Raw genomic sequence first — 26,629 nt, 5'->3', positions numbered from 1 at the left:
CTCCCTACAACGCCTGGGCATGCTCCTGATGAGGTGGCGGATGGTCTCCTGAGGGATCTCCTCCCAGACCTGGACTAAAGTATCTGCCAACTCATACCACCCTCATGGATTCTGTTTCTGACCGTTTGAGCAGACACATGCACATTTGTGGCCTGCTGGAGGTCATTTTGCCGGGCTCTGGCAGTGCTTCTCCTGCTCCTCCTTGCACAAAGGCGGCGGTAGCAGTCCTGCTGCTGGGTTGTTGCCCTCCTACGGCCTCCTCTACGTCTCCTGATGTACTGGCATGTCTCCTGGTAGCGCCTCCATGCTCTGAACATTACGCTGACAGACACAGCAAACTTTCTTGCCACAGCTCGCATTGATGTGCCATCCTGGATGAGCTGCACTACCTGAGCCACTTGTGTGGGTTGTAGACTCGGTCTCATGCTACCACTAGAGTGAAAGCACCGCCAGCATTCAAAAGTGACCAAAACATCAGCCAGGAATCATAGGAACTGAGAAGTGGTCTGTGGTCACCACCTGCAGAACCACTCCTTTATTGGGGGTGTCTTGCTAATTGCCTATCATTTCCACCTGTTGTCTATTCAATTTGCACAACAGCATGCGAAATGTATTGTCAATCAGTGTTGCTTCCTAATTGGACAGTTTGATTTCACAGAAGTGTGATTGACTTGGAGTTACATTGTGTTTAAGTGTTCCCTTTATTTTTTTGAGCAGTGTATATAACAATCGGCCCGATTATCTGCTATTTTTGGTCCTCTAATAATTGGTATCGGCGTTAAAATCATAATCGGTCGACCTCTAGTATATTGTGTAGTAAACTGATAGTAGCTCATGTGCCTCACCCTAAGAATTTGGTCCCCTTTCTCCTTATCTATCATATTGTTCTGACTTGGTGGTGCACATGTAGCCTATAGCCTGTTCTAGAGAAATGTCATCAAATATTGTAAGAGCTTTCATTGTCTGCTTATATGCCGCCTTTATTTATTCTACAGTTGTGACTTGGTTAACAGGGAGAATATTGTAAGAACGGCCCATTTTCTGAATTCTGTCGTACATTTCAAAAGTGCTGAACAAATAGTTATATTGACTACATCTTTCCTAGTTCGCTTCTTATCCATTCCTCGTCCCCTTATTCTATAGTTTGTACATCTCAATTGTCAGTAGAAGCACATTTGTATAACAAGTCAGCCATAGATGTTTTTTTTAACGCAGTAATTGAGGCTTAATTAACTATTTTGCTGCCAAACTAGACTATGCTGATTGCCAGGTGTGACAGTGGTAAGGTGTTGGGACTCTGCTGTTGGGACAGCTTTATGTAGGCCCTAACAGTTTGTGTGTACAGTTTGTCACTTATAGTCCAATTTGTGTATTGTGTAGTGACTTTGCTGGCATGCACCAAGATGTACATGCTACAGTCGCCACTGACAATATGAAATGGACATGCACTGTTTTAACTTTCGGGACTGTTAGCATACTCAGACTTTTTTCTGGACACCAATATTTAATCATTTTACAAAAGACTATTTGAGCCAATCATAAATGACTTGAGTTAAGTAGATGCTGAAATGCATTTTTTTGTTTCTGAAAATACCACCCTGCTGCTGTAGGCTAATATTAAAAGGTCAAGGTCACAGTGATTGAACATGTTCAGTAGGTCCCATATACCCTTACATATTGGTGTAGATGCTGAAATATTCCGCTTTTCTTTTTTTCTTTTTTTTTTAACCGTATAACCGTTTTGATTTAAATTGGTTCAGTGGGGACTGAGGGAACACAGGGTTTAGGGAACATGTCTGAGGGAACATATCTTTGCATGCGTGTGTGTTTTCTTATCAAACTTTTTTCTATGATGTCAACACCACTGTTATCACTGTTGTGTACCAAATGTAAAGACCTAAGAGTAATATGTTTGCATGCTTTTAATAAACCATTTATTTTCAAAGGGATCAAGTAAAACATTTTATTTTAAGTGTTTTAACCTAGTTTACAGGTCTACGCTATTGATTCTAGTGTGGGAGGCTGACATGGCGTTAGATATTTTTTTAAAGAACACATGGGGAAGATAAAAATTACAAACAGCGCAAAGAAAAAACACGAATGCCATCGTATGGTGTGTGCAAAAAGCGCGCTCATAATGTGACGAGAATCCCCACTTTTTCCGACGTAACCGTTACGTGCACATACATGGTAGACTCAGTGTTGCCAATTTAGCGACTTCGTTGCTATATTTAGCGAGTATTCAGACCCCTCTAGCGACATATTTTCAAAAAAGCAACTAGCGACAAATCTAGCGAATTTTTCTGGTGTTATTGGGGAGACTGGCGTGAAAGTAGGTATCGTTCTTACTCTTCTCAACAAGCAGCGGGTGCTGCCTTAGGTCTCGTCCCAAAGCACGCACAGGCAGCCCAGTCCTCGCGCAACAGTCAGAGCAGGAGATGCTCACCGCCTCCAGACTACAAAGGAATCGCGGCCGCTGGTTGATCCCGCCCTGGTTTACATTAAAAAAAAAAAAAAAACAATTAACCTGACTTAGGGCCAGACTAGTTAGCATAATTGTCTCACATTGCAATTGACAGTTTTTTTCTATTATCCCTTTTTGGTCCATTTATATTGTTAATGTAGAATGTATACAAAAAAATATTGTTACGGTTAAAAATGTTCATGTTTTTACTGTGACTTGTTGTAGGCTCCTAAGTGAACCATAAAGTTAAAAACCAAACCAAATTAAGAAAACTAAGCTAAAGAACAACAACAACAAAAATAAGTAACTCCGCCAGAGTGTCTCTTTTGGGTCACGTTTTCCGAACCCAAGCCCAGATAAAGGGTTGGAATTGTGACATTAAAAAAAACAACAAGAATTGACAGAAGAAAGTTTATTTACTAACTTTTTTTGTCTCTCCCACGACTTTACTCCTCTCCTACAACATGCATCACAATTACATGCAAAATATGCAAATTAGGCGATGACGCCATTCAGCGACTTTTGGTACTGCCAATAGCTACTTTCCTTACAGAGGAGTTGGCATCACTGGGTCACGCCGCTGCACGGAGACAGTTATGAACAGCAACTGAAGTACCATATTGCGGGAGGCGAGTTTCTTGACGGTGTAACGAACAAATGGGAGTCGAAATTGAGACAATAACCCCTGGCGATGGTAAAATGTTTTTATGCATATCTTCGCTTCAGATTTATGGTGGATTTCCGTTCTTTCAAATGAATTAATCATCGTCTCCTCAACCGTTATCCTGTTTTTCTATGCGCCTTTTTTTTCACAGGAAGGACTTTCCCTAAAAAAGGACAGACGTGTGTCGTGCATTATGTTGGTGAGTTTGGATATTTTCTGAGACATGCATGCACCACTGCAAATTCCAATCGTTTCTTTGATTCATTCATAATTGTTTGATAGGCTGCATGTTGTATCAGTAGCCTTGGCGCATGGATGTATTTTTGGCTGGTTGCATTACAGCTTTCTGTACATGGAGGCTGCTTCCTTGTATTGGAATGCAAGTTATAGGAACATTGTAACATCGCGTACGAGAAGTCTCGACTACTGTGTTACGTTGTTGCCACCTGTCACCATCGGTGGTTATAGTATGGTAAAAGCAATTTAATGTGTCTGTCTTGAATGCCTTCAGACGTCAGCCACCACAGAGTTAAATCCGACACAGACAAGACGTTGAGCGATTTTAACCTTGTAAAATTTCCTGCTTTTGTTGAAGTTGGATAGAACGGATTATCGCTGTCTGGCGTGACTCGTTTCGTTGTAATTGTTTACTAATTAGTTTAATGGAACAATTTAACAAACCCAATAGGATAATAGCTACAGGGGTTGGATATTTTTTTTCCAGTTAGATTGACATTGCTACTTGACATGTTCTCATACGATTGAGACTATTCAATTGGAAGCTGATATTGTAACACAAATGGGATTATGTCATTTTGACATTATACTCGGATTCATGCCAATGCAAAATGTGTAAGCAATCGTCAAGAGTACACCTGTTCTACTTTGCTATAGCAACAATAGTACATTTGAGTTCCCATTTTATTGAATCATCGTTTATTTTTCATCAATTGTACCCTCATGTTATGTTAAAGGTAGACTCAGTGATACTCCTCTGATACATATCTGCTGTGGAAACCTCATGTCCCCGAGTTTACTTTTTAAGTCAAAATACAACTGAAAATGTTGTTGAATTCCATTCCTAATAGATCATTAAATAGAGAGAGATCTGCAGGTCTTTTTTTCTGCCCACCTCAGACAGCTGCAGGGGCTATTTCTGAAATACTTGGAATCCCTTCTACTGACCTGATTAGATTGTCAGTCGCAGATTTGTTTTTATTTATTTAACTATGCAAGTCACTTAAGAACAAACTCTTATTTACAATGACGGCCTACCCTGGCCAAACCTGGAGGACACTGGGGCAATTGTGCACTGCCCTATGGGACTCCCAATCACAGCCTGATGTGATACAGCCTGGATTTGAACCAGGGACTGTAGTGATGCCTCTTGCACTGAGATGCAGTGCCTTAGACCGCTGCGCCACTCGGGAGCATGTAATTACAGGGTACGGTGACATTTAAGTGCTGAACTCCAACAGTTCAGGTCAAAAAGAGAAATTAATGATAAAAAAAAACATTTACAACTGTAACAATGATAGATCTCCATTGGGGGACAATATTTGTCTGTCTGCTTAAGCTCAAGTTCATTTCGGTTTTAGTACAGGAATTGCACCCCCAGTGCAGTCCTGAAGTTATTGCTTTAAAACGTAATAGACAGACCTCTGTTACTGACTGTCAAAATAAATCCTTTCTGCTCTGTTCTCATTTCCTCCTCCTTCCTGTTCAGGCTCCCTGACGGATGGACGCAAGTTTGACTCATCCCGTGACAGTGACAAGCCCTTTAGGTTTAAAATAGGAAAACAGGAAGTGATCCGTGGCTGGGACGAGGGAGTAGTGCAGGTGGGTGTACTGTGCAGATGTCTCTGGTGTCTGTCTGCCTCTAATTCTAGGAAGCTTTTGTAGCTTTTGTAGTCAAATTAATTTATGAATGTATGCTATCCATTTGTTGTTTGTATGCTGTTCTTTGTATGCCATTTGAATATTTGATAATTAACCAATGATATTAGGCCACTCTTGGCCATGATTACAGACTACTGTGTCTTTTGACACTACATTAACGAGTCATCCCGTAGTGTTTGTGATTATACCCTGATGAAGACCGCTTGGCTGTCGAAACGTTGGTAATTACATTTTTGCATCTGAGCTCCTAAAGTGTGCGGCTCTCTTTCATTTTCAAGATCATTGCTAGACAACCATTTTCAGGTCTTGCCATAGGTTTTCAATCAAAACTGTAACTCCGCCACTCAGGAACATTCACTGTCTTGGTAAGCAACTCCAGTGTAGATTTGGCCTTGTATTTTAGGTTATTGTCTTGTTGAAAAGTGAATTAATCTCCCAGTGTCTGGTGGAAAGCGGACCGAACCAGGTTTTCCTATAGAATTTTGCCTTAGCCCCATTCCGTATATATATATTTTTATCCTGAAAAAACTCCCCAGTCCATAACGATTACAATCATACCCATAACATGATGCAGCCACTACTATCCTTGAAAATATGGAGAGTGATAATAATGTATTGGATTTGCCCCAAACATAACACTTTGTATTCAGGACAAAAAGTGAAATGCTTTAGTAAATATTTTTTGTAGTTTTACTTTAGTGCCTTGTTGCAAACAGGATGCATGTTTTAGAATATTTATTTTATACAGGCTTCATTATTTTTACTCTGTCATTTTAGGATAGTAGTTTGGAGTAACTACAATGTTGATCCATCCTCAGGAGAACTATCACAGCCATTAAACTCTAACTGTTTGTTTTAAAGCCCCCATTTGCCACATTGTGAAATCCCTGAGGTGTTTCCTTCCTCTCCGGCAACTGAGTTAGGAAGGATGCCTGTATATTTGTAGTGACTGAGTGTACGCCCAAAGTGTAATTAATAACTTAACTATGCTCAAAGGGATATTTGTTTGCTTTTTTTTAACCATCTATCAATAGGTGCTCTTTGCTATGCGTTGGAAAACCTCCCTGGTCTTTATGTTTGAAATTCACTGCTTGACTGAGGGACCTTAGAGATAATTGTATGTGTGGGGTACAGAGGGGCTCAGTAACAAAAAAAAACATTGTCATCAATTTTAAATTCAGGCTGTAACGCAATGTGGGAAATGTCAAGGGGTGTGAATAGATTATCCAGAGGAAACACATTTCAAATTGCTTGATGAATTTAACTGTTCCAGGTACAGCCTTCCATTTCTGTAGGAAGATGGTTTTCATGCATAGCAGTGGCGTAAACATACTTGATAATACTACTTAAGTAGTTTTTGGGGGGGTATCTTTGTTACTATATTTTTGACAACTTCACTTTCTTCATTACATTCCTAAAATAAAATCACTTTTTCCCCCTCCATACTTATTACATTTTGAATGCTTAGCAGGATAGGAAAATGGTAAAATTCATGCACTCATCAAGAGAACATCCCTCTGATCTAATGGACTCAAACACACATGCTTCGTTTTGTAAATTATATTAGTGTGCCCCTGGCTATTTGTAAATAAAATGGTGCTGCCTGGTGTGCTTAATATAAGGAATTTGAAATTCTTTATGGTTTTTATACTCAATAACAGTATATTTTAGCAATTACATTTACTTTTGATACTTAATTATATTTAAAAACAAATACTTTTACTGGGACACTAACTTTTACTTGATTCATTTCTATTAAATTACTTTTACTCAAGTATGACAATTGGGTCATTTGTCCACCACTGATACATAGTGTTATCTGAACAAAGGGCATGCTTGGTGGGGTCTATAAAACACTGAAGTAGTTTCATGCACCATGGGGCAGTGCACACAGTCTGCCCTCTGTTTTACAGCCATGTGATGTATAGCTGCAACAGATTTAAAAGGGAGATATGTGCAACAGGAGGGAGAGACTGAGACCGTGCGTACCTCAAAGCATTTCGTCTTGGCTTTTGACAGGAAGTTGATTAGGGAAACAGATTCAGATGTACCCATATTAGTCTTCGTTGTGGGGGCTAGGTATTCTCCCAGTAATGGCACTCTTCCACAAAAGCCTTTGGCATTTTCATCAGTCACCACACTTACAGCATGACAAACACCTCCCACACACAATCCTCTGTTTAGTATTCAAACAGTGAGCATCTGGGCTTGGGTGAATTGCTGCTTAAGTCCAACCAAAAAGTGATTCATAATTAATAAGATTTGAGCAAAAAGTTGTCAAGTGTCAATGAATGTTTCTCACAAATGAACCATAGCTTATCTCTGCCTATGTCCTCTCTCCCTTGTCCTGAAGATGAGTGTCGGTCAGAGGGCCAGGCTGACCTGCTCGCCTGACTTTGCTTACGGGGCGAAGGGTCACCCGGGGATCATCCCACCCAACGCCACCCTCCTCTTTGATGTTGAGCTACTAAGCCTTGAATGAAGCATCCCCACTACCTATTTTCTTAATTTAAAAACATTGTAAGTACTTTTTGAAGATTTTCTAATTGTTATGTTATTCTCAGTTGAGGTAATAGTACAAATGCATCTAGTATACAGGACTGAACCACGCAAACATCTGGTATGGATTTAGCAATGGTTTCAATCTCATTCCTTTCTCCTCTGCCTTTGCAGGTCACTTCCAATCTTGGAAACATATAGAGAAGATAGGAGAGTCTACACTTGATTCTATAAGAGGCTTGAGTGTATTGTTCCAACACTTTGGTCAATATTTTATCCATGTATACAAAATCTGTGTTTTTGTCAGTAGCTAGGTTTCCATCCAATTGGTGACAGATGACAGTATATTCATGCGAATATTCTAAAATCTAGATTTGCTCACCAGTGATCCGTGATGACGTAGTGTACATAATTACTGTTGCAGCTAATTTCCCATATACCAATTTTTTTTTGAAAGAAAGAAAAAAAATGGGTTTCCATGCATTTTTAACTGTAATTATGTTTTTTTCCCACAAATGTTGCATTATAGTAAATGTGCCCACTCTGGTATTGGCACATGTGCTCTAGCCAACAGTTTACAGATACAGTGTGGGTATAGCCTACAAAAGAGCTAGATTATATGTATATATTTTTCAAACGGCAGCCAAGCATCCATCATAATGTCACCAGAATTAGACCCTCAATATTTATTGAAAGGAGCATCAAGCTAATCACCGTGCACTTTCACCACCCTGTGAAGTTCCTTATAACTGATTTTATTTGTAGCCTAATAAACTGCATGCTTTCCCGAGTCGTGGGAGGACCACGCAACATATCATCACGTGACTTCGAGATGATAGTTATCAATATTTGCGCATAAAAGCAATTCCATTGCCATTTCTCGCATAATACATTTTATTGACACATAAAGATCCCACCTTGTGAAGCGTATTTTGTTTTGTCGACATTTGGAAATTTCACAGAAAAATTTACTGTTTCCACCAGGCCTGTGACATTTTCTAACCGACATAAAAAGGTTGGATGGAAACCTTGTTACTCAGTTATTTTTTTCTTTCAATTCACCCTCTTAAACACCTATGAGCCATAACCTTAAAAATCTTGATGTTCTTATTCTTGCATTTTTGAATTGTGCTTTACTTTTCTTTGTTTATCAAATTATTGGTTGTGCATGGTTATGAGTAATACAAAATACCAATGAAATATTAGCAGCGACATTCATCTGTTTGTAAGAGTACCTATTACTAACATGGAGGGCTGGTGCTTGATTAAATCTTAAAGGGGAAAATGCACTTAAACTTATTTTTTTAGTCCATTGTTGATTCAGTCCCAAAAATGTTTTGCACGTTAAGTTTCAAGATATTGCACTTTCAAGAAACAAAGTGTCACCGGCCATATCACGATTATGAAAATGCTTAGATTTGTTTTTGAGTGGATTTTCTTTTTTTTTTAAACTGAGGAACAAAATTAAAAGAATATGAAAGCGCATATTTGCATCCACACCTCTCCCAGCTGAAAGTAGAACAAATATTCATTGATTTGGTTTAGTGTAATGTTGAGCGGCATAAGTGTAGTAAAATATTGAGTTGTGGGATACCTAAAATAAGAACTTTGTTTGATACGTAATTTATCCAGACCTTTCATAGTGATTCTTTCATTTTGATTGTTAATTTTATTAGGAGCTTGTGAGCATTCTGCACAGAGGAACTAGTACAATAGACAATTCTTTTATCCTATGTGTGCCTCTCTTCACCAGACACACAACCACAAACTAGCCAAGGTCTACATGTTAATAATATCCTGATCTATAGGTGTTAATGCCTTGCATTTGAATCACTTTTTATTTCCAAGTCAAATCTTTAACCCCACTGAGAGCTTTAAACATATTAGTGCAAAGATGGGGGAACTGTATTGATCCAGTTTTCGGGCGCGCGCAGTTCGAAGAGAAACCTCTTAGTTTACTTAGCAGTGGATATGATCAAATGCAGCTAGTGCAAGTTAACATGTAACTAGATGGTTATCATCTACAACATTGCAGATGTCATCTGGAGGCTTGAATACTGAGTCAGCGAGGCAAGGTAAAATATCACAAATAGTGCTAGATAAAGGCAGAAGAATGATATACTTCTTAATCTTAAACAGCTATAACCATCAGTCTTGTGTGTTTTTCATGGTCATCACTCACTCGCTGTTAAGTTTTCCAAGGTCCCGACATCGGCATTAGTTGTTCTGCTAGTTTTTTTTTTACATGTCGGGAAGGTGACCTATGATGGTCAACAGAAAATGGCTCTGTTAGTATACTTTCATTAGTTGGAGTAGTGATTATGCTTTTCTTAGAAGTGAAATGCTTGAATTTTGGGGTTGTGGAATTGTCACCTCCCCCACCTTATTTTGTTTCACAAATTGCCATTATATATTTTTCCGGTGCCAACTTAATTGGCATCTGAATTACTTATACTGTACCTGTAATGTAAAGTAATTATTTTGCCTAAATGAAATGCTGTGTTGTTGTAGTCTGGTGACAGAGGCATCCATGTTTTGTATCACATTAAATAAAGCCTGTTGAAATAATGTTAATTTTATTATTCAGAAAGCACTTTTTCAGATGCTGGCCATCATTGTTCTTGATGTTACAGCTTTCTAGGTGTGTGGCACAAATGGTCCTCCTATGTATTGTCTATTTGTGTGCCGAGTTACATACGCAGGCAAAACCAATGATGAAATTTTTAAAAAATGTGCCGTTGCAACAGTGATCTCTAAGCTGCTTTGGGAAAAACTATATATATTTCCCCCTTTAGGTATCTGTGATGTCAATGGTAGGGCATAGAGGGATATTGGGTATCTAGTTGTCAGGAAAAAGTGGGACATTGGTGGTAGACTATACTGTTGCGCTGATATATGGGTATGCATACATTTGATTTATCCTGAGTCAATTAATGGATTATCTGGCATCAAGGATAAAACAATGTTAAAGTATCAGTGTTGAATTAGTCTGCATTGTCTCTCTCTATAGCAAAATAAACAAGCAGTGGCATTGGCTTCAATGTCCAGAGTTAAATTTGAGGGGAATAAAATATACAGGTAACTTCCAAAATAAAGGAAACGCTTGAGTAAATGAGGGAAACAAAGTATATTGAAAGTTATTAATGAAGCAATTAACGTCCCCCATCATGCTTAGGGTCTTGTATAAAAATGCCTAAAATGGCTAAAAGTGAGTGCGTGCACAGATCTTAACCCAATTGAACATTTCTGGTATATTCTGGAGCAGTGCCTAAAACAGTGTTTATGGAAAACAAAACACCAAATTATGGAATTTCTTGTGGAAGAATGGTGTTATAGACAGACTGGTGTCTCCTGGTGGCCCAATGCTCTATTATGGCACTTTATGTTGGGGGTTTCCTTTATTTCGGCAGTTACCTGTATAAACTATCAGTCATAGCTGTCATAGCTGTATGGCTACACAGGCAGCCCAATTCTGATCTTTTGCCCAATTACTGGCAACATTTCTGATCTGATTGGTCAAAAGACCCATTCTTGGCAAAATATGAGAATTAGACTGCCTGTGTAAACGCAGCCATAGAGGAGTGGCATCATTCTCCCACTGTGCACTACTCAGTTGTCATACTACTTGAGTGAAATTAAAGATGCCTTAATATAAAATTACTAAAGTGAAAGTCATCCAGTACAATACTACTTGAGTATAAGTAGGCTATCTGGTTTTAAATGTACTTAAGTACAGTGGTGGAAAAAGTACTCAATTGGCATACTTGAGTAAAAGTCAGTGCTATACATGAAATTCCTTAAATTAAGAAAACCAGACGGCACAATGTTCTTTTTAAAAACTTTATGGACAGCCATATTGCTGTCCTGCCTAAGCGTTCAGAATGTAACGTACTTTTGGGTGTCAGGGAAAAGGCATGGGTGTAAAAAGTATATATATTCTATATTCTTTAGTAATATAGCGGAGTAAAAGTTAATGTTGTCAAAAATCTAAATAGTAAAGTAAAGTACAGATACTACCACTTACTACTTAAGTAGTACTTCAATGTATTTTTGCTTAGCTAGTTACTTTACACCACTGATTTCTAGCCTATGCTCATATTTTTCACCCATTTATAGTTCCTGTCTGAGCTAACGAAATGCACATATTCTGTCTATAACCACCCCAGATTTCCCAATTTCAACATGCTGTACTTGCAAAGATATTCATCATACATTCATTATGTAGCTAACTATTGCGTCGAGTAAGTAATAATCTTGTGACAAAATCAACAGCAGCTGCTAGGCGGTCATTGGTTTACGTCACAAGTGATTGACTTGCGTTTGTCGACCAGGAAATGAGCGGTGAGGTGACTCAGAATATCACTCTATCGCTCAGGAATATCACTTCTCAGCAGCAGTGGTGTCGTCCGAAGTACGCAGCAAAAAAGGAGAAGTGTATTGGAACTATATTCGGAGATTTTTCTAATATATTGACAACCAAAACGTTTAAGGTGAGTTTACATATTTCTAACCACATCTCCCGTTAGCTAGCGTATCTAATTTAGCTAGCTAATGTAATTGCAATCGAATTTAAATCATGAATAAGGCATAATATAGCGAGCTACCTATCTAACTTTACCTGTTATCGAAGCAAGGTTGTGATTGGTATAGTCAAGTTAGTGTTCACCAGCGATGTGTTAGCCAAGATTAGACGAACAAAGAATGTTGTCTTGATACGTTGATTTAGTTAGCTAACTGTCAAACCTAGCTACTTACTACTAGTTACTGTTTAGCCACAACTTTGTTTTTTTAGCTGATTAAGTCTCATAGTTTAGCTAGCATATAACAGTTAGTTAACTAACTAACCACGTTTGCTATCTAGCCAGCTAATATATGTGCCGTCTATATGGTGTCAAATTGTTAGTCATATTAAGTAATGCTATTAAAGTTAGCCTAGCCAGTGAAGTAGCTAACTAGCTAGCTAACAAACTAGATAGCTAACTAGCTAGTTAACGTTAACTGTCGATGTTTACAACTGTTCAACTCAATGTTTCAAACCCCCCTACTCGTGATATTATCTGATTTCTTGACACATTCTGGAGAATGTAAAATATCACACTAGAGATGTGTGTAGAGCTGTAACCTAGCTCCAGAGCCATATTAACATTAAGAGAGTTGGGACAACTTTTATAATGTTGAGTATTGTTCTTATTCTAGACATTCGGTTCCATAGCATTGTTTAAATATCCCCCATGTAATGTTAATGGGGAGTTAACATGGCTGCCATAAAATGTTAATGTATCATCCAGAAACCGCATTGGCCCAACTCTAAATACATATCCATATATTACAGGGATCTAACTAGAGCTAGCTGTAACCATGCTTAGGAAAATGCGGTTAATAATAGGTTCAAGTTTGGCACAATGTCTACCTTGTTTTAGAATAATATCAGTCACCCTCTAGACACTGAAACAGGTTTATTGATATGTTTATGCTATGGTGCAGTAGGGCTTCGAAGGAGAAGATTTGGTATATACTTGTTGAAAAAGAGGGTGAGTGCTGCCATAGTGGTGCACTGGACATAACAGTTCAAACATAAGTTATAACAGACCTTGTGATCATTGTCATAGTTTTCCTCCTCCCCCACCATCCCTGCTCTCTCTAGCCATGATTACCACAGCTCCCTTTCTCAACCATGTCAATAGACCAGAATACGTTGCCAAGGGGATACCATTCCTCATGTATCTTGCCAATTCGTTCAGGCTCAAGGAAGTGCTGAAATGTACCCCTCTGTTTGTTGCTGCTGCTGGACATATCGGGGTAGTGGCTAGACCAAAAGCCAGTTTACAAAAATGGATGTTGGTATTTCCTGCAGAGTGACGGAAGTTGCATCACTCAGGATATTTTTTTTGTCAGAAACACATTGTTCTTCTGTCCCTATTTGAGTCTCAAAGTTAGTCTATTCTTGTTAAGGAATTCCACCCACATCAGTCCTAAAAAAAACCTTGTAGATCCTAGTTGAGGATGAAAATGTTATTTTCCAAGCTTACCCGGGAATAACCCAGGCCATGTTTCTGAATGGGTGAAGGCGATAGAAGGAACAGTTGAGATGAAAACCTGGAAAGTGCCTTGGTGCTCAATGACATAATGGATTGTTTGTCTCCCTGGTCTGTGAATGGGATGCGTAGTGTAGTCTGGGCCTGAGCAGGAAGTTTCTCAGTAATGTAATTGCGGTCGGCATGTTTAGATTGGCTCTGGGATTGTGCTGAATGTTCACATTGTGCTTATTTTTATCCGTATTACTGTGTAGTAGTGTCAACTACTTAGTAGTGTTATGTCTTTTCACAATTGTGTTTTTTTTGTATAATGGTCTTTTAGCGGAACAAGGATTTGGTTATTTTCATATGGCAGTGTTATGCATGTAGGAGTAAGTGTAATTTGCATCAATGTTGTGGGATATGATTTATACATGTGTAGGTGTGTTATTTTCCTTTTAAGTAAGCTGTGTGTTGTATCATTTTTGTTCTTCATTTAGTCATGGTAAGTGTATCATTGCCTACCTCTAAGTTCCCATTTCATGTTCCTAGCATATAGCAGATCTTGTGATCTTTTCACTGTCAGTAATAGAGAAGTGACAAAGGAACAGCACTTTTTGGACTTTTCCTTTCTCAACCATATTCTAATGAATAAGTTGTTCTATGTACGCATACACCAACACCTTCATCAGAAAAGCACAATAGTAAATCAATCAATCAAATTGATTTATAAAGCCCTATTTACATCAGGTGATGTCACAAAGTGCTGTACAGAAACCCAGACTAAAACCCCAAACTGCAAGCAATGCAGGTGTAGAAGCATGGTGGCTAGGAAAAACTCCCAAGAAAGGCTGGAACCTAGGAATAAACCTAGAGCGGAACCAGGCTACGAGGGGTGGCCAGTCCTCTTCTGGCTGTGCCGGGTGGAGATTATAACAGAACATGGCCATGATGTTCAAATGTTCTTAATGACCAGCAGGGTCAAATAATAATCAGTGGTTGTAGAAGGTGCAACAGGTCAGCACCTCAGGAGTAAATGTCAGTTGGCTTTTCATAGCCGATCATTCAAAGTTTCTCTACCGCTCCTCTTGTCTATAGAGAATTGAAAACAGCCAGTCTGGGACAAGGTAGCACGTCCAGTGAACAGGTCAGGGTTCCATAGCCGCAGACAGAACCGTTGAAACTGGAGCTGCAGCACGACCAGGTGTACTTGGGACAGCAAGGAGTCATCAGGCTAGGTAGTCCTGAGGCATGGTCCTAGGGCTCAGGTCCTCAGAGAGAGCGAGATAATACTTTAATTCACACAGGACACCGGATAAGACAGGAGAAATCCTCCAGATATGAAAGACTGACCCTAGCCACCCGACACAAACTATTGCAGCATAAATACTGGAGGCTGAGACAGGATGGGTCGGGAGACACTGGTTCGAATCCAGGCTTTATCACATCAGGCTGTGATTGGGAGTCCCATAGGGCATCGCACAATTGGCCCAGTGTTAAGCCTTTGTCCTTAAAGGCAAGGTGTGTTATGTTGCATGATGATTAGTCATAAGTGACAGGGCTCGCACTCTTGGGCATGGTATCTACTTTAAACTCAGGGTTTGTTGAGTTTCTGCTATGCCCTGTGCTACAGCTGATCTCTATTTACTCTGTATACTGAAAGTGTGTACTCAGTCATGATGTCATTCCCTCTTTCTGAGTTTCATGTCCCACCCTTTTCTATCTTTGCAACGAGTGAAATATAAGTGAGCTCTTAGTTGCTCATTACCTCTGGCTGTACCACTTCTAGTAAAAGGGAATTTGCACTGTCATCCTGTTTCCCTCGCTATTCATTTAGGCCTAGATCCATTAGTTTAGCTCTGTCTTCCTCAGCCATGTGATGGTAGTTTTCCATGATAATTTCTGTGGTATTTGTTTTCCAGCTTTGAGAGCGCAAGTACTTTGTCTTCATTCACTCTCAGTATGTTGCATCCCAGACCATACATCAGGCCTTTCACATACCAAGCAGATACCACAACAAGCTTCTTCATATTTTTCAGTGTTTGCTAATAGGTTTCAGTTTACCTTTCTTGGTTTTAGTACAGTTGCTATCAACTTTTTTTATGCTCGTCAATGTTTTTTTCTTGATAGTAGATGACCAGCGATCAAACGCGGCTCATTGAGATATTTTGGCAAATCAAATCAAATCAAATTTTATTTGTCACATACACATGGTTAGCAGATGTTAATGCGAGTGTAGCGAAATGCTTGTGCTTCTAGTTCCGACAATGAAGTGATAACCAACAAGTAATCTAACTAACAATTCCAAAACTACTGTCTTATACACAGTGTAAGGGGATAAGGAACATGTAAATAAGGATATATGAATGAGTGATGGTACAGAGCAGCATACAGTAGATGGTATAGAGTACAGTATATACATATGAGATGAGTGTGTAGACAAAGTAAACAAAGTGGCATAGTTAAAGTGGCTAGTGATACATGTGTTACATAAGGATGCAGTCGATGATGTAGAGTACAGTATATACATATGCATATGAGATGAATAATGTAGGGTAAGTAACATTATATAAGGTAGCATTGTTTAAAGTGGCTAGTGATATATTTACATCATTTCCCATCAATTCCCATTATTAAAATGGCTGGAGTTGGGTCAGTGTCAATGACAGTGTGTTGGCAGCAGCCACTCAATGTTAGTGGTGGCTGTTTAACAGTCTGATGGCCTTGAGATAGAAGCTGTTTTTCAGTCTCTCGGTCCCAGCTTTGATGCACCTGTACTGACTGGCAGTGTGCTCGTTCAGTGGGGACAAGGCAGATAGCAGGCTGAGGCTTGCATAACATGTTTTCTAACCAACGAAGTGCCTGAGGGATGGCTGTGTGTGAACGATGACACGTTCTGCCTGCTGTGTATGTTTTGACTGTTAGCTTTAGCCTTAGCTTATAGGCTACAGTCAGGCTGGGCTAGTTCTAGAACTAACCATTTAGAAACTGTGGATAATAAGGCTTTCTCTGACTTGTTTGTTTGGTCTTGTAGGCTGTGAGGTTTCTGACCACCCATCTATCTACTCCTTAGCCTACATCACATCTTTCTGTTGCCATTAGCTACCTTTTGCTCTCTTTTTCATCTCACAATAATGAAAGGATGTGCAATGATAAATGGGTGCTGGATGGGCAGAAACGGATCATGGTGGATTAGTGGTGAAACACTTAATTGAAACAGGAATCTCATTAAGAGCTTTATGGTTCTGGAGTCCCAATGCCATTCCATGTCTGTCACACGGTCAGAGCTGTGTATGGTCACGGTCTATCGACAGACAGACCAACTGCTGTGCCCTCCAACAATTCTGTCTGTGTGGTCGAGACTCCATCGGGCTGTTATCTCAAATAGGCTTTCACCCTCTGGACCTGTCCTCACCCTAAATTTCAGCTATTGATTCTCATCAAAGGTTAGCAGTTGATGGGTGAGCTCCCATTTGTATTGATGCAGTTTTTACTCCTCACATGCCAACACTTAAACATTTTATTTGTTTTTTTTCCCCCACACAGAATGTCGCTGTATCCATCTCTCGAGGATCTTAAGGTGGACAAGGTCATGAAGGTAAGGCAAACCAAGTATCAGACAGAATATTCAACCATTTTGAAGTAGCCTACTCTGAGCTCCTCTCGGCTGATCAAGTTCTCTTCCTGATAACAACGAAGCTAGCGGGAGGCTAAAACCAAAATAAACATTTAAATGAAATCAGCCTTGCTCTTTGTTAAAAGAGAGGAAGACAAATTGGAGTAGTACTCTGAAGCTTACGCCAAGGTGTTCTAGGGTCCATTACACTCTAGTGACGTTTTGTCTTCCAAATAAATGTTCTAATGGATATCAGTCCAGCTGCATATTATTGTAAGGTGGGACAACGTTATTACCTTTCCTGTTTTTTCACTTCCAAGAAGAATGAAGTGGCTGTTCTTAAAAAGATTTGTACTTATTTGCATTTGCTAGCTTAATGGTATTGTGTGTGTGTGTGTGTGTGTGTGTGGATGGATAGCCGGGGGAGAAGTCCTCTTATACTGTAAGAGTTGTATTGAGTTTCAGTATGACAACTTAATACACTGCTCTACTGTCTTTCTCCCTAGGCCCAAGCCCAATTTGCCCATACCACTGCTACCCCAGCCATCGCTGAGGGGACCTACCAGCCGCAGGCTGCTGGCCTGGGGATGCCATCAACAAGTAGGTCCCTGGCTCTGTGAGGCCTGTAATCACACGTTGAAGATCACATACCATATTTTATAGATTCCCTGTTTGTTGCCTTCCTGCAGACCAGGACCCATATTCACAAAGCATCTCAGAGTAGGAGTGCTTATTTAGCATCTGTTTTGTCTTTTAAATCATAATAAGAGCGGGACCTGATCCTAGATCAGCACTCTGAGATGCTTTGTGAACACGGGCCCTGATCTCTCACTTTCTCCCTACTCTTTTGTCACTTGGTTTCCCTCCATCTTTGTCTCTGGTGGTGGTCTTCCCTGAATCAGTCTATTCTTAGAGCAGGCAGGCATTTGCCCTCTATCGTGTTTTGTGGTATTGAGGGGAAATAGATAAATGCAAAGAGAGAGGATGGGAGTGAGATGGGGTCTTGGGCCTACCAGGGGAGTGAATGTAATTTCCCTCAGCTCCTACTCCGTGGCTCTCACTCCTCTCAGCCTCAGGGTCTTTGAGTGAGGGTGAAATGGGCAGGGAGACCGCAGTGAGTACTCCCTCAATGCACAAGTCCGAATGGGGGAGGATGATGCAGGAGTACAAGCTAAAAGGAAAGTAGAAGATGGACAGGGGGCCCAGAGGGAGGAAAATGTGTTTTTTCTGCTCTTTTTCACTTGTTCTCCTCTTTCACTCTTGCTCTCTCTTGCCGGTTCTCTCTCAGGATGGGATGTCCTCTGGGCTTTTGTTTTCTTCCAGTGAAGCTAGTTTAGGGTTGCCATGGAGAAGGCTGGCCGAGCAGCAGGGCTGAGGAGGGGGAGGGGTGTTTTTTTCTCAGGCCTGAAGGGGACAGACTGGAAAGGAGGTGAAGGAAATGGCCTTGGCATCATCACTGGACTACAGCCCAAACAAAGCTCCCACTCCTGCTCCCTCTTCATAGGAAGAGGTTGTAATGATGCGTGTAGGCGGTGGTTGGGTGAATCGCTGTCTGCAAATCCTTCTCACACACAGCATCTGTGGTCTGTGTGGGTGGTGGTCTCTGTGTTCCTTTGCTTGAACCAAAAATGATGCCCTATAGCCAGTATGACTTTTATGCTTGTCTACTGTTTGACTGTCTCTGTCTTATCATATCAGTCTAAACAGGATGCACCTGAGCTCAAATTCGAGTTTCATAGCAAACGGTCTGAATACAAATGTATTTTTGTGTTTTATTTGAAATACATTTGCTAAAATGTATTTAAGCCCTTATCCACATAGGCTGACCATGTCTTTGCATCTGTGTACAATTTGTATGTATGTGCTTTTCCTTTCGACCTTTCCCACTGTGCTCTGGCTGTGGGTTTGAAATAGCACAGGTCTCCTGTTCACTGGACAGGTGCAATACTCTGAGGGCAAGAGCCGAAACATGTTGGTTTTACTTAATAAATTCGATATACTTCTATTGTCCTCCAAGAGTTGCCGAATCTCCTCTCTACTTCAGTTTTCTCCTCAATTCATGCACCTTGTTTGGAGAGGGAGAGGTTGCGGCAGTGCGGGCACTCCAGCCCAGCCTGCTCCTGTCAGAAAAGTGGAACAGGGAAACAGCCTTTTCTTTCAGAGCCATGAAGAGAGGGAGTCCTGTCAGAAAATGAGAGCTGTGCTAAAGCACAGCAGCCTGGTTATTAGTAGCATTCCTCCAGAGCAGCTCAAGACTAACCCTGCTTTAGTGGTCAGTGTGACTGAATACAACTCATCACAATGTAGGAGTGTTCAATGCCTCTTATTGCTCATTATGTAAATATTGTAACACATACCGACTGAAGAGACATACAGAAAATGTTTTTTTGTCAGTATTGTGTTCTGATTGGTTGACTTCTGAATATCGCATGTTTATTTTAAGGGGGTAGTCGATGCAAAATGTATATTGAGTCAAATTCCCCTGACCTTGAATTGCCTGAAGGCCCATAGGGACAAAATCCACATTAAGCCATTGATTACTTTTGCCACAGCCAGGAGTCATAATTAGCATCGTCCAAATGCTTTATTGTATTCATGTGTTTTTCCTCTTCTAGCCCTGTACCCTAACCTGGAGGATCTGGGAGAGTACATGGGCCTGAGCCTCAACAGTGATGAGGTGCAGAGGAACATGGCCCTGGTGCCCATGGCAGACAATGTAAGTATTGTGGGTAGTTTTAATCCACCAAGCACTACGAGAGAGAGAGCCCACCTCTTGTTGGTGTATGTCAGATGATGCGTTTTTGTGAAGGATGTCACTGGTGATCTCGGTCAGAAGTGTTTTCTCCTCATTGGCTGAGTGAGGGATAAGGGGAGTTCTCTGTGGATGCCTGAATATTATGTAAAGTCTATCTGATGCTTAATGTCAGACAGAGGACCCCAGTTCCATCAGGCCAGCTCACACAACACATCCTGTTAGTCTCTAGTGAAGACACCGCCTCACAGAATAGGTTGCATTCAAAAGGGTATTCGGAAGTGCAGCTAGTAAATTCAGCGGATGTCGTTAGTAAATGCAAACCACAAGGCTTCAACAAGAGATGTATGGTACTAACCCCCCCGGTACATATTTTGTCAAGAGTTGTACAAGAATGAGACGTGTAGCCTAGTTTTTTGAGGGGGAGGCAGGAGGGACATTGGTTTTGAAGGCGCTATGAGACTGAGTCATAGAAGACTCTTTAGAAACTAGAGTGCTGTGTAGCACTGTGTTCCAAGAGCACCACTGACTCACTCGGCAGCAGCCTGGAGTGTTGAGTGGGTGAGGCCTCTGCTCCCCCTCAGTGTGTAGGCCAGTGTGTGTGGGTGAGCTCTCATAATGCCCAGTATTATGTCCACTCACATTTAGTTCTCTTATTCACTTTAGAACACCAAAAAGAAGATTAAAGAAAATGCCAAATAAACGATGCAGATTTAGTCTTCTAATTCTAACATGAGTGAGAGAATAAGAAGTCATGTCAAAAGCAGGTCTTATCATCTTTATTATGTTCTAGGTGGTTTAATCCTCCTGGCTTAGCAAGTGGAAGTTTTCCAGGTGATGCTGGGAATTGAATCTACACTGAACAAAAATATCAAGGCAACATGTAAAGTGTTTGTCCCATGTTTCATGAGCTGAATAAAAGAGCCCCAAAATGTTCCATATGCACACCAAGCTTATTTTTCTCAAATGTTGGTAATTAGCATTTCTCCTTTGCCAAGATAATCCATCCACCACAGGTGTGGCATATCAACAAGCAGATTAAAATGCATGATCATTACACAGGTGCACCTTGTGCTGGGGACAATAAAAGGCTACTATTTTTTTTCCACAAAACACAATGCTACAGATGTCTCAAGTTTTGATGGAGAGTGCAATTGGCATGCTGACTGCAGGAATGTCCACCAGAGCTGTTGCTAGAGAATTTCATGTTAATTTCTCTACCAACGTCGTTTTAGAGAATTTGGCACTATGTCCAACCGGCCTCAGACCACGTGTATGGCATTGCGTGGCCGAGCGGTTTGCTGACGTCAACGTTGTGAACAGAATTCCCCATGGTGGCGGTGACTGTTTTTCTGATCAACTCCCCTACCTTGTTTTTTAAGGTATCTGTGATCAAGAGATGCATATCTGTATTCCCAGTCATGTAAAATCCATAGATTAGGGCCTAATTTATTTCAATTGACAGATTTTGTTATATGAACTCTAACTCAGTAAAATCCTGTAAATTGTTGGGTTGCGTTTTTTATATTTTTGTTCAGTATACCTCCTCCCATGGACATTCCATTCCATTCCATCCAACTGCTTATTAATGTAGCATTCAATTCCACCCCTGCCATCTCTCTTCCAATCTCTGAATTCTCTCTCAATTTTATCTGCCTGTCTCTTCCCCCTCCCTCTACAGCAGGTGGCAGTGCCCTCAGGCATGGGCATCGGTGGCATGGTGAGTCCTGTGACTGGGTCAGACGTGGGGATCAGGAGGGCAGAGATCCGACCCGGCCTGCGTGAGATCATCCTCTGTAAGGACCAGGATAAGAAGGTTGGCCTGAGGCTGAGAGCCATCGACAATGTGAGTCATCATGATAGCCTTACCACCAGACTAAAGCTTGGGGTTATCTATCCTCAGGCCAGTCTATATCTGGGCCGCAGGCACTTGTTCTAAATCTGCCTAAGAAACTTAAATCCCCCCTAAAGCAATCGCTGAATATTTATTAAATAAGCAGTCGAGCCTATATAAATGTACAGTGCATTTGGAAAGTATTCAGACCCCTTGACTTTGTCCACATTTTGTTACGTTACAGCCTTATTCTAAAATGGATTAAATGGTTTTCTTCCCTCATCAATCTACACACAATACCCCATAATGACAAAGCAAAAAACATTATTATTATTATTTTTTGTTGTTGAAAATATCACATTTACATAAGTATTCACACCCTTCACTCAGTACTTTGTTGGAGTAGCTTTGGTAGTGTTTACAAGTCTTCTTGGGTATGACGTTACAAGCTTGGCACACCTATATTTGGGGAGTTTCTCCCAAAGTGTTCAATCTTGGTTTCATCAGACCAGAAAATCTTGTTTGTCATGGTCTGAGAGTCCTTTAGGTGCCTTTTGGCCAACTCCAAGCGGGCTGTCATGTTCCTTTTACTGAGGAGTGGCTTCTGTCTGGCCACTCTACCATAAAGGCCTGATTGGTGGAGTGCTGTAGATGGTTGTCCTTCTAGAAGGTTCTCCCATCTCCACAGAGGAGCTCTGTCAGAGTGACCATCGGTTTCTTGGTCACCTCCCTGACCACGGCCCTTCTCGCCCGATTGCTCAGGTTGACCGGGCGGCCAGCTCTAGGAAGAGTCTTGGCGGTTCCAAACTTCTTCCATTTAAGAATGATGAAGGCCACTGTGTTCTTGGGGACCTTCAATGCTGCAGAATTATTTTGGTACCCTTCCTCAGATTTGTCTCGACACAATTGCGTGGACCTCATGGCTTGGTTTTGTCAACTGTGGGACCTTATATAGACAGGTGTGGCTTTCCAAATCATTTCCAATCAATTTAATTTACCACAGGTGGACTCTAATGAAGTTGTAGAAACATCTCAAGAATGATCAATGGAAACACCTGAGCTCACATTTGAGTTTCATAGCAAACAGTCTGAATAAAAATGTATTTTTGTGTTTTATTTTAAATACATTTGCTAAAATGTCTAAACCGTTTTTCGCTTTGTCAGGATGGGATATTGAGGGAAATTGATGTAATCAATTATAGATTAAGGCTGTAACGTAACAAAATGTGAATATAGGGAAGGGGTCTGAATTCTTTACGAATGCACTGTATCTAATTTCCACTGCAGACCTAAGAGGATTCTGTTATTCCAACAGGGGAGACTTATGTAGTGTGTTAACTTCAGTGGAACATGTTGTATTTCCTCTCCTCAGGGAGTGTTTATCCAGTTGGTTCAAGCCAACTCCCCGGCCGCCCTGGGGGGTCTGCGCTTCGGGGACCAGGTCCTCCAGATCAACGGGCAGAACTGTGCTGGCTGGAGCCTGGACAAGGCCCACAAAGTCCTGAAGGCTGCGGCCGAGACCCGCATCGAGCTCATCGTCCGGGACAGGTAAGGAGATGAAGCAGCACGTGTTGCACTTAGATGTAGACGGAGGGAAAGTGTCAGTAACATGCATGTTCTTCTCTCCTGGCTCAAAGTTGAGAGATTGACTGCATCACTATTGGTCTTTGTGCGAGGTGTTGATGTATTGAATGTACCAAACTGTCTGTTCAATCAGTTGGCACACAGTTTGGACACTCATCGGAGCAGCACAAGACATGCAACCAGAGGTGTCTTCACAGTCCCCAGGTCTGTAGTAACTACATGGAACTCTGCCACCCCAATCTAGCAATAAAACCAGTTTTAAAAGAGCACCTTACTGTACAAAGGGGACTGTGAAGAGACCCATATGTTGTATTATAATTTGCACTGTACTATGTATTAGACCTAGATATTGTGTGTTTGTACTGATATGCAGGCTATGTGTGATGTTTTAAATGTATGTATTTCAGTCCTTGACTAATGATGTTCTGCACGATGTCATGTGGACCATAGGAAGAGTAGCTGATGCTTTTGCAGTGGCTAATGGGAATCCTAATGAATACCAAATGAATGACCAACATTTGAATCAAATGTATTTTATAAAGCCCTTTTTACATCAGCAGTTGTCACAAAGTGCTTTACAAATACCTGGTCTGAACACCGAAACAGCTGAAGCAGAAGCACAATGGCTGGGAACAACTCCCAGGAAAGCAGGAATCTAGGAAGACCTCCAGAGAGGAACCAGTGTAATCCAGTTTGATCAGTTTCCTGGATTATGTCATGGAGTTTTGGTGTTTATCAGTATGTCTGGCCATTAGGGGGAATGCTAATAGATAAGGAGATGGTGTAAAATTTCCTTAGATGCTCTGTGCATCTGACACTGTAGCTCTGGCTCCTCCTGCTGGACATATCACCACACTTGATGTACATTTTTGCTGTTAGGCTAATTTCTATCATCTTTTGAGAAACTGCATTCTGATCAAAGGACATGGTTTAAAAAAAAGGCCAAAAGTCTAAAGCAGGAAAATAAATCTAAAGCAGCTTTAGGCCACTACCAACCCTAACCCATTTGAGAGATTTTAGGAGAAAGTAGACTGCGCTACTACTAAGTGCCCTTCTTTAGCATTGAGTACCTAATTTGTCTTTGTTTGTGGTCTGACTTCAGGCCGTTCCAGCGTACTGTCACCATGCACAAAGACAGCTCGGGTCACGTTGGGTTCATCTTCAAGTCGGGCAAGATCACTTCGCTGGTCAAGGATGGTTCGGCCGCTCGCAATGGCCTTCTGACCGACCACTACATCTGTGAGATCAATGGCCAGAATGTTATCGGCCTCAAGGTGAGTTTTGACTTGTAACTGTTGACGGAGACTTCTCCATAACGATGAATGTGTCCAAAATTGTCTAATGTATACTAATACTCTGTTTATGTGCAGGACGCTCAGATCAAGGACATCCTGACCACCTCCCCTACAGCTATGACCATCACCATCATGCCCAAGTTCATCTACGAACACATGATCAAGAGGTAACCGGTCAGGAGCTGAGTGTCTAAGGAATAGCTTTACACGGTTTCCTCAGATCAGTAACGCTGGTAAAATACTTAGCCATTTAGATTAATAGAATGTGTTTTTGTTTTTAGAATGTCCAGCGGCCTCCTGCGATCAGCCATGGACCACTCTGTGCCAGAGGTGTGAGGACCCAGAACGTGACCACGTTCTCCTGCAGGATGGTTCCCATTGGGCCCCTAAATGTCCAATGTGGTTCTTTCTCTTTCGAAAAAACCTCTTGTATCACAATCACCTTCATCGTAACAATAGTTATTCAATGTAGTTCCTTTTATACTTCATCCCTCTGTCTCTATTTACATTTCATCTTTTTATATGATCATTCTTGTAGTCAAGTATTACATTATGTATGTGGCATTGAGTACACATTTATTTTAAAGACATGAACATTACCACGAGTCCAGAGCTTCCTCAAATATAGCATGGAAATGGATCATTGGCTCGTGAACTTTCACCCTTTGTGTCAAAATGCTGTAAAAGCCAATGACCCCCATGGTTGTTGATCGTTCCCCTATGCAGCTGGGGTGTTACGCTGGGCGGATCCACTAAGTGCACTTTCCACTTCCTGTTAGAGGTAGTCTTTCCTCTAACCATTTCAGTGTTTTCTTATTGTTCAAGTGGAGTCAAAATAAACTAGGAAGTATGGAGAAGTTAACTCTGGGAATTGATTTGTTTGATGCACAAAGTAATCAACAAATAAAACATATCTAGGTTTCAATCATGTTTAGTGCATATATTCTGTGATTGATGTGCACAGCGTTTCTCTGAATGTTCCTTTGCTGTTCGTTTGGTTGCTTTCTTTTCGTAATCCTTGATAAATCATACAGCCATCATTCTGAAGGCTAGAATCTAAAAGTTTATATACAAAATAACTGTAAAACAAATAAATAATCCTTCTGTTCATTCATTCTGCTGTCCACTCAGTGTGTGCCATCCCTTTACTCAGAGTATATGTCCCTTTTATTTAACTAGGCAAGTCAGTTAGGAACAAATTCTTATTTACAATGACGGACTAGTGGGTTAACTGCCTGTTCAGGGGCAGAACAACAGATTTGTACCTTGTCAGCTCAGGGGTTTGAACTTGCAACCTTCCGGTTACTAGTCCAACACATTTACTCTAGTTTAGAACACCCATCTTCTGCCTTGTACAATTTTAGGTGATTTAATCCCTTTAAATTGGCCTTTGGACTAATAATAACCAGCCATAGTGTGTAGGTAATCTTGACAGTATTGCTTTAAAGTATGGATGGACTCGGGCCACATTCCTTCATATCGGGTTTCATACCTGGTGACGTTATCCTTTTAAAGGCTGCCAGAACACAATAGTGGGAATGCCCATGAGGCTTAAACCTAAACTCTTTTTACAACAACTTTGTTAAATTCCTTCCATTTAGTGAAAACATTTGAAAGTACTTTGGATAACTGAACAGAAACACAAGTGTCAGTTTTACATCATGCGGTTTAATATGGGGCCTTTTGGTTTTGCTTTATACAGTATGGTGGGAGTGAAAAATGCATCTGTACTCATGAACTGTGATGTCTGCACTGTACACACTATTGCCATTAAGATAATTGATCTATAGCTATTAATAATGATGGCTACTTGATCCCCATACAAGGCATTTAGGAGGGAAAATGTCCTTCAGGTAAAGATGTCTCATAACCATCTTTGATATAGATCCCTTTATATCTAACAAATAATCTGACAATTAGACATGATACTGCACATTCAATACAATACCCTCAAAGAGAAAACGTCATGATTTCCACCAAGATTGTGGGTTTCTCTGGGATATACAGT

At 40.7% G+C, this 26,629-nt stretch overlaps 2 protein-coding genes across 2 annotated transcripts; both read left to right on the top strand.

The window, feature by feature from the left end:
* Positions 1 to 3,003: 3,003 nt before the first annotated feature.
* Positions 3,004 to 10,100, top strand: LOC124031918 (peptidyl-prolyl cis-trans isomerase FKBP1A-like). The gene is made up of 5 exons (XM_046343722.1): positions 3,004 to 3,158; positions 3,280 to 3,327; positions 4,855 to 4,967; positions 7,381 to 7,547; positions 7,701 to 10,100. The coding sequence occupies exons 1-4, from the start codon at positions 3,122 to 3,124 to the stop codon at positions 7,507 to 7,509; spliced, it is 327 nt and encodes a 108-aa protein (XP_046199678.1). The 5' UTR covers positions 3,004 to 3,121; the 3' UTR covers positions 7,510 to 7,547; positions 7,701 to 10,100.
* Positions 10,101 to 11,837: 1,737 nt separating this feature from the next.
* On the top strand, positions 11,838 to 25,735 carry LOC124031917 (syntenin-1-like). Its single transcript, XM_046343721.1, has 9 exons — positions 11,838 to 12,016; positions 17,087 to 17,138; positions 17,663 to 17,756; positions 19,772 to 19,872; positions 21,590 to 21,754; positions 23,115 to 23,290; positions 24,429 to 24,600; positions 24,697 to 24,788; positions 24,903 to 25,735. The coding sequence occupies exons 2-9, from the start codon at positions 17,088 to 17,090 to the stop codon at positions 24,955 to 24,957; spliced, it is 906 nt and encodes a 301-aa protein (XP_046199677.1). The 5' UTR covers positions 11,838 to 12,016; position 17,087; the 3' UTR covers positions 24,958 to 25,735.
* Positions 25,736 to 26,629: the final 894 nt, after the last annotated feature.

The sequence above is a fragment of the Oncorhynchus gorbuscha genome, linkage group LG03 (genome assembly GCF_021184085.1).
Source record: "Oncorhynchus gorbuscha isolate QuinsamMale2020 ecotype Even-year linkage group LG03, OgorEven_v1.0, whole genome shotgun sequence".
NCBI classification, from domain to species: Eukaryota; Metazoa; Chordata; class Actinopteri; order Salmoniformes; family Salmonidae; genus Oncorhynchus; species Oncorhynchus gorbuscha.
The sequence above is the reverse complement of the archived record's forward strand: the minus strand, read 5'-3'. Positions and strand labels throughout refer to the sequence as shown.

Coding starts and splice junctions, on each gene's coding strand:
- LOC124031918 (XM_046343722.1), top strand. CDS start 3,122: ATGGGAGTCGAAATTGAGACAATAACCCCTGGCGATG. Junction 3,328..4,854: donor GTGTGTCGTGCATTATGTTG/GTGAGTTTGGAT, acceptor CTTCCTGTTCAG/GCTCCCTGACGGATGGACGC. Junction 4,968..7,380: donor GGGACGAGGGAGTAGTGCAG/GTGGGTGTACTG, acceptor CTTGTCCTGAAG/ATGAGTGTCGGTCAGAGGGC.
- LOC124031917 (XM_046343721.1), top strand. CDS start 17,088: ATGTCGCTGTATCCATCTCTCGAGGATCTTAAGGTGGACAAGGTCATG. Junction 17,139..17,662: donor AGGTGGACAAGGTCATGAAG/GTAAGGCAAACC, acceptor CTTTCTCCCTAG/GCCCAAGCCCAATTTGCCCA. Junction 19,873..21,589: donor TGGTGCCCATGGCAGACAAT/GTAAGTATTGTG, acceptor CTCCCTCTACAG/CAGGTGGCAGTGCCCTCAGG.